This window comes from Acanthisitta chloris, unplaced genomic scaffold (genome assembly GCF_000695815.1).
Source record: "Acanthisitta chloris isolate BGI_N310 unplaced genomic scaffold, ASM69581v1 scaffold25091, whole genome shotgun sequence".
Taxonomy (NCBI): Eukaryota; Metazoa; Chordata; class Aves; order Passeriformes; family Acanthisittidae; genus Acanthisitta; species Acanthisitta chloris.
In genome coordinates this window covers 10,681-18,817 of record NW_008654716.1, presented here as the reverse complement: position 1 = coordinate 18,817, position 8,137 = coordinate 10,681, and the positions used below count along the sequence as shown (strand labels likewise).

The following is an 8,137-nucleotide window of genomic DNA, read 5'->3' as shown; positions in this document are numbered from 1 at the left end:
ACGCATTCATTTTTAATCTGTTTCATTACTGTTGTTTAATGAACAAAAACTGCAACTCAGTGTTCCAACAATATTTCAAAATGACATAAAAAGAAAGCCAACAGGATGCTGAGTTGCATCAACAAGGGCATCACCAGCAGAGATAACAAAGTCATTATCCCACTCTACTCAGCACATGTCAGGGCACACCTGGAATACAGTGTTCAGTTTTGGTCCCCACTATGTAAAAAGGAGTGGACAGGCTGGAGAGGGTCCAGAGAAGAGCCACAAAGATGATCAGAGGACTGAGGAGCCTGCCAGAACAGGCAAGGCTGAGGGAACTGGGTTTGTGCAGCTTTGGGAAAAGAAGGCTTAGGGGAGACCCTATTGCCATGTTCCAGTATTTAATGGTGGCTACAAAAAAGATGGAAACTCCCTTTGGACAAGGTGCTACATGGAAAAGAAGAGGGGCAATAGGCACAAGTTACTCCTGATGAGATTGGATTTACGAGAAAAATTTTTCACAATGAGAACAGTCAGTCGTTGGGATAAACTCCCCAGGGAAGTGGAGGATTCCCTAGCACTGGACATTTTTAAGACTCAGCTGGAAACAGTTCTGGTCCATCTTGTCTGAACTGTGCTTTTGCCAAGAAAGGTTGGACCAGGGTCCCTTCCAGCCTGGTACTATATGATAAGAAAAATAAAGCTAATGGTGGCTTACATGGACATATGCTTTGGATTTTGGTTAGAAACACTTATCCCAGACCTCTGTCAGGGTGTGAGCCCACACCGAAACAGTTGGTACCAGCCAACAGTGTATTTCTCTACTGTGGTTTTATATGTTTTGTTTAATCCCAGGACCATAAAACAGGAAGACAAAGCCCTGCACAAAGGATTGGTACAAACCCAAGTCCCTCCTGGGCTGTCACCTCCTCCTGTCTGTGAGGTCAGTGCATCTGAGGGGATGTTTCCCAGGTGTTCCAACCTGGGACAAAACCCTTTTCCAGAAGAAATCAGGCAGCAGGATGCAGCTTCCCAAGTCACGCTGGGCCCATCAGCACTGGATGGTCTCTCCTGTGGGACCCAGGGTGATGTGGCTGCAGCACACGAGGCAGAAGCAGCATCACTCAGTCTGGGCAGGTGAGCTCCAGCCCTGGGAGCTTTGCCTGTCCAGGAACCAGCCAGAGCTGCACTGGCAAACACCAAACACTGCCCTAGCAACAGCCTCAGACTCTTTCTAAGTGCTGGATCTAAGCTGAATCAGACACACAATGTCTTCTATCCCAGTGAACTGCCTTGCATCCTGGTCTGGCTAACCATGGCTCAGTCTGGACATCATTATGGCATGGAATGGGGGATACAGGACACAAATCCAGGACCACAGGTGATTCCCAACCTATAAACACAACACCTTACCCAAGGGATCTCTCTGATATTCAGGGTACAGGCCTGTGGGTACTTGCTAATTCAGCTGTGGAAGCCCAGAGAGGTGACTGAGGTTGACTCACCAGTCTCAGTCCTGCCCAGAATCCTCAAGCACTGCAAGTTCAGCTGTAAAAATCAGTGTATAGGAATAGTATAGATAAACAAATGATAAACATTTGTTTCCAAAATAATGTCAAAGAAGCTTTTTCTAGGCATCCTAACAGATACAAAACAATAGTAAAACCAATAAAATCCCACAAAATATCTCGGTAGCAATGCTGAGGTGTAACAAGCGTGCACAGCTTTCCTTTCTATTTCTTTAATATCAAACCCATCCTACTTCCATTTCCAAGGAGCTGCTGTGCACATGACACAATTATTTCATTTGTACCTTTGGGTGAATAGGTTCTGCCCTGCTCTGGCTCTGTGAAGCACCATTTGCTGCCAGAGGGAGTGGTAGGTTCACAGCAGACCCAGCAAACAGGGTGTCAGCCTTTTACCTTGGCATCCCCAGCACCAGCACTGCTTTCTCAGGGGAGGAGGCTCCAAAACGAAGGCTCTGCCTGACTCCATGCCTGGGAACCAGATGGCATTTCCTGAATCCTCAGGCTCCAGTGCTGCTCGACTTGCTCCTCACTGCTCCCCTCCGACTGCGGCCGTGGGGGACAATTTGCAGGTCCTGCAGACAGATGGCTGCAGGAGGGTATGGAACTGGCTGGGTTTTGTTGATCAAATAAACAATAAAAATTGATTTTAGGGTCCAAGAACCTCCGGCTGGAAGTCTCCTTTTTCCCTGAGTGGTGGTGACAGTCCCAGGGCTGAGCAGCACTTCACTCCATGCAATCCTCTCTGCCCTCAGACACGAGAGGCAGGAGAAGGAACACTGGGTGGCAAACCTAATAAATTGTCTCTACTGACAAAGAACCCTCGGTATGCCCAAAGCACTTCAAATATGTTTTAGGCAGAAGTGTCAGAAAAGCAGCCTTTTGTAAGCATTCCTTCTAATCAGCTCTTTGCAATTCATGAGGCCTCGTGCTGAGCTCTCTTCCCAGCAGAGTCCTGGCTGCTCCTGCAGCCCATGCTCAATTTGCTCAGCTCAGGGGTACTTAGTGCTTCAATACAGAGCAGGCATTTTCTTAAATGTTGAAAGACTTAAACAAATTATAGCCATCCTATAATTTGGCAGGTTAGAAAAGAAGCTTTTAAAGGGCCTTGTAAAATGGATGACTTAAACCTTCACCCCAGGCTATTTTTAAAATTCATTTGTCTGCACTCCAGCGAGAAGGAAGGCACAAATATATGCATGATCCATGCCTGAAATTTTGATTTCTGGATTAGTTAGAGATAAGATACAGTCTTTGTGGCTACTAATGAAGGATTCGGGGAATGGTGTTGGAACATTGGTCACTGAAATAGCCACAGCTTCATCCCCTTCCTCTACTGAGCAAGACTTGGGATGAGATTTATGGAGGAATTGATAGCGAAGGAAAGAAGCCATAGCACAACACATTCTTGTAGCAGCATTTAATGACTAATTTTCATGCTCCCTTCCACTGCAATATGTGCACTTTTAATCACACTAATTAGGAAGGGCCCACTTGTCATGATGCTGCAAATCGAGCTACGCAAAAAGAGCTACACAGAAGTTTGCATTAAAAAATGCTGCTCCTCCACCTAGCCCATCCCACAGAGCCATGAGGTGCCTATGCTGTGTGTGCCATCAGGAACAGTGTGAAGTCATGAGGCAGAGCAGGGACCATGGCTCAGCTGAACCTGCCACCTTCAGATTCTCTGCAGGAGGGGAAGGTGCTGAGCCAAGCATTGCTGCTGCTCTGCTGCCACGTGTGCCACTGGGGGCTGGGCAGGGCAGAGGATGTGACAGCAGATACTGGGGGGATGAACACTTGCTAAAGGAAATGAGGGATAAACGACTGCTGGAGAAACAAAGGTGCTTCAGCTTCCCCAGGAAGCAAGGAGAATCCTCCTCTAGATGAGAATGCTTTTGATACTCTTCCTGTAAAACAAGTTTCCATGAAAAGAATTGACATGTGTTTCAAATGGACATCTGCAAATGCTGTATGGACACACCTCTGGGACCATTAACCCCTCGACTTCTGTAACCTCTGTATTAAATCAGTATCATAACCTGTGATTTTTCTGTATAAGGCTCTTAATGCTAATGCCTTGTTCGTGCAATGTGAGGAAACAGGTTTAGAAATAAGCAGTGCTCCATTCACATTTTCATTCACCATGTATCTGCTTTTAATTGCTTACCTAGAACCTTAAGGTAATGACTGATATGGAAAATAAAAATACTCAGTCTGAATCTACAGTCTGTGTGTAGCAGAGTACTAGGGGGCAGTAAGGCCTTCAGTTTTACATTGCTGGGGGATCCAAGGGCTTTACTGAAAGAAAGATGTGGCAATACTCAGTATCCTTTTGAAATGGACTTAGAGACTTCCATCTCATTCCTAACAAAACCAGGAGTGTATCACATCCCCTATGTATTCATCCTCTGGCACAGGTGGGATCCCTCTCTGAAGTGCCATGTCAGGGTAAAGAACTCTTGGGCTGTGTTTGGACACAGCACTGCTGACTCTTCTTGAAGGAAAATCTTCTCCTCTGGGAAGCCCCAGACCAGATATTCCTGTTTGTTTTACTTTCCCAGAACCCACAAAGATAAACTGTAGGAGGATTTAGGATGTCAGAAAGAATATGAAGCAGCTCTAAAGCATCTCATTTTTTGCAGGCCCTAAGTCACCTGTAGAAACCACAATGAATTTGGTCTCCAGATGAAACACAACCAACCAAGCTCGGTTTCACATCAGCAGGCAACATAGACATAAAAATGACATAAAATATTTGGAGGTTTAAACACCCTCACAAGCCCAAGGGCTCAATCTCACGCTCTTGACCTAGAGAATAAAATAGATTTAAACAGAACATATGAAATTAGCACTCACTGCCACCAAGTGTAGATCAGACACAGTGCAAGGACATATGTTCTACAGTTCACAAAGACTTCATAGGTAGCATTGTGTCATCCATCAGCATCCTCTGTCAACACTCCCACCCAACTTGGTGTTGTCTGCAGACTGACTGAGGGTGCCCTCGATCCTCTTGTCCAGATCATTGATAAAGATGTGAAACAGGACTGGCCCCAACACTGAGCCCTGTGAGACACCCCCGGTGAGTTGGCTGTCAGCTGGATGGAGCCCCATTCCCCACCACTGCCTGGGCCCAGCCGTCCTGCCCTGCCCTGCAGGGACACTGGAGCACCTGAGCAGCCCTGCTAGAATCCTCTTCCCCTCTGAGGCAAGTGAGCCCTGTCTATCACCAGCAGACCTGTTGCTGTGCAAACCAATGCATGATCCATGTGGGCCATCCTCTTGCTCTCTGCCATAGCTTTATGGTTTTGCTGGGTTTTGGGAAGCTCCCCGTGGGCTCCTGTGCAATCCCCTGCTCAGAGAACATCTGCCAGAGTAGTTCTCCTCAGAGACTAGTGAACCTTCAGCAGACACTTCCAACCTTAACCATATTGTGACTCTAAATCTGTGAAACAGTCTGCTTGAATAGAAACCTTTTTCCTTCTCTTTTCTTAGGAGAAACTTAAAATAAGGAAAGTGAATCAAAAGGGACAAGAACTTCAGGGAAATGGCATTGCTTTAGTTCATTTGGAGAAAAAAAATGAAATGAGCTTTATCATGACTTCCGAACCATGTACCTGGTCCTCTCCTCAGCACTCCTCCTCACCCTCTCTCTAGCTGCTTCACATGCAACAGGAGCTTTGGCAGCAGGTTCACAGCAGGGACATAGCCCAGCACCCTCCTGCCCTTTCCAGGGAGCTCTCTCTAGCAATAGCTTCCAGGCTCCCCCACTCCCTCTGCCCGGAGCAGGACCTCACCCTCCCATCTCTGCATCCCTCCCACCCCGGGCAGTGCTTTTCTCCTTTGCCCATCCAACACCCCTGGGCCCTCACCACTCCCCCTTCCCCTGCCCACACCAATGACTACAGCACGGTGAAAAGAACAAGAGTTTGCGACTGATCAAACCAATATCTTTAATTCCACCTGTTAAAAGAACCCTTTGCCTGGCAGCAGAGTCCAACAGAGATGAGCAGACAGACTTGAATACAATTAAATACAGGAAAAATTGAACTATATACAACAAGACAGACATCTACATAAAGATTTCCTTTCATTATCTATGAGTTCTTGCCAATAGCAAACATCACTGGAACTCAAATATATTCTGGTTTCTTTTTCCTTTCCCCACCCCCCCCAAAAAAAAAAAAAAGCATGTAATGAATTTCCTATTTTTCCATGTACTGAGACAAAATCCATTTTGAGATGCACAAAATTTGTGGCACTTCACAGGGTACAATAAAAGCTCAAAACTTTGTTAAATATTTTATAGCTTATGATATCTAAATTTCAATTAAATCTATTTATTGAGACACTAACTATAAAGTGATATTTACATGGAGGGAGTTGTGCAAAGTCATTTAGGCTATGGCTAGTACAGTGTGAGAGATGCACAGCTGAGCGACTCGCCCTCGTCCTCAGGAGTAGTCTCTTCAATCCTCTGCTGATCCTTCCTCTCGTACAGCAGCCACCCAAGGAAAACTGGCCAGGATTGACTATGCTCATCATTTCTCTGCTAAGCTAAATGGAAGAAAGCTGTTTGTGACCCTTCAGGCTCTCCCCAGTTTTAATGCTGGGCTGCTTCTCCACACAGTCAATGCTTTAAGCCATCTTCAGGGTTGTTTCATCGACTCTCTGCTTTCCGGGGCACAACTGCAGCTGCTGCTGCCACCACACTCTCCCAAGACTGGAGTCCTTGCTGTAGTTTATATTACCCATGGGAACACACAGGAACTAAGTGTCTAACTTGTAGGAGTTACCCTATTCTGTAATGCAGAAGCAGCAGACTCCTGCAACAGTGCTGAACCAAAGCTACTCCAAACCAGGGTGGGGAAGGGACTGCATTGCTTGAGCCAGCCTTTATGGAACAGAACTCTGTGTTACTCTATCCCAAAACATCCCTAGATATCCTAATTTAAAAAAAAAAAAAAAAATCAACTTTATTTTGGGTTGCAAACTTCAAGGCAGAGCTATTTTAATTAAAGGCTTCCTATAGATCCCTGGGACAGGTTAGCTCACTGACCAGCCTTAGCTGAACACCTCCTTCAGCTGTGCTGCACCAGGGCACACAATGGTGCTGCTCAGGGTTCCCATAACCAACCAAGTGCCAAAGGTGTCCGAGGTTCATTCTGGACTCTTTCAGACATGCAGCTACTGCAGATGTGGGTCATCCAAACAGATGAAGGTAGACAAGATGATTAAAATCAGTATTTTATCAGCTCATCTAGGATTCCACATCAGCTTGCACGTTTTAGCTGTAACAGGATTGAAGCAGGCATTTACAGCTCAGTCCTGGGGGGAAAAAAACCCCAGGATAACAGAGCATCAACTGGTGTGTTCCTGCCTCCTGTAAATTGAGGAATTCTCTCTCCTAGAACATGTATCTGACTTCTTTTTCAAAAATGCACATTTCAAGAAAGCTAGAGAACCCTTGGGGCAAAAGGAGATTAAACCTCTCTGTCAACAAGCTGTCAAGTTAACATTGCTATCAAACACCTTTGAAAGCCTCCACTTCCTAAATCCATGGCAATACAGTTAAAGAATTTTCAATCCTGTGCACCAGGCTACAGGCAGCCAGGTGTCAGTGTAACAGCCAAAGAGTAGCAAAGAGAACACACTGAACTTAAAGCATTACACTGGGAACACTTGATACAGTCAGAAGATCTGCAGGTAGTTTGGTATTCAGCTGGCAAGAGGGCAGCAGTGATTTGCTGCTTATTCACCACTAGGAAGCCTAGAGAAGACTATATTCTCATTAGTTACTAGGAGAGTGTTACAGCACAGTAGCAAACCCAAGAGACCATCTCATCACGCTGGAAAACAGACTCAAGTGTTGAAATTCAAATACAGGAATTCTTGGCAGTCAAAACAATCAAAGAAGTATATTCACATTGTACACACTGCAGCTTGTCTATGCACGTTAGATCTCATAGAGTTCATAAAAACATCTACATGTTCAAGCCTTCTGCTTAAAACACCTCATTGCTGGTTAATAGCAGGTTAATTTATTGCATGACCTTCTTCGACAATTTAAGACTGACTCATGAAAAAACAACCCAGCAGTACAGAACTTACTCTACTTGGGCAAAGATGACATGCAGGAAAGCAAGACTCGTGAGCTTCTTCCAGGAGGAAAACAAAGAGTGTAATGAAACGGCAAATTGCTAATTTATCTTCTGAAAGGAAACTACTCCAAATCTATATGTGCTGGTACAAATAATTTATAGGATAAGAAAGAACAAAATATTCAGGCCCCTCATTTAAGCACTAAAAAAAGTAGAAGGAAATGGATTAGCTGCTTCCTTCCTGGTCTAGGCTGCTGGCCTAGTTCAGAGACAGTCACTGATACAACATTATAACCAGGAACATGAAAAGAAGCAGCTTGGACCATTAAAAAAGCTGTCTAGATACATACAAGTTGTTGCTCAAAAAGAAGTTTTATTCGGATTTCTGCACAACCTGCTGCTCTTGAAATCTTCAGAGCACCAAAAACGTGACATTTTCCCCCAAAATCCAGCTGAGTCTGTCCTGAGAAATAGATGTGCTCATATATAAATAGGATGGTACTGTCTGTGAGTGAGTTTCTTCCT

At 45.1% G+C, this 8,137-nt stretch overlaps 1 protein-coding gene across 2 annotated transcripts in view; it reads right to left on the bottom strand.

The window, feature by feature from the left end:
* Positions 1 to 8,092: 8,092 nt before the first annotated feature.
* The window catches only part of RNF4 (ring finger protein 4), a 6,040-nt gene continuing 5,995 nt past the window's right edge, over positions 8,093 to 8,137 (bottom strand). For both annotated transcript variants that reach the window (XM_009083654.1, XM_009083655.1), the window contains exon 7: positions 8,093 to 8,137. This exon is cut by the window's right edge and continues 108 nt beyond it. In XM_009083654.1, the coding sequence (XP_009081902.1) occupies positions 8,093 to 8,137 (45 nt within the window).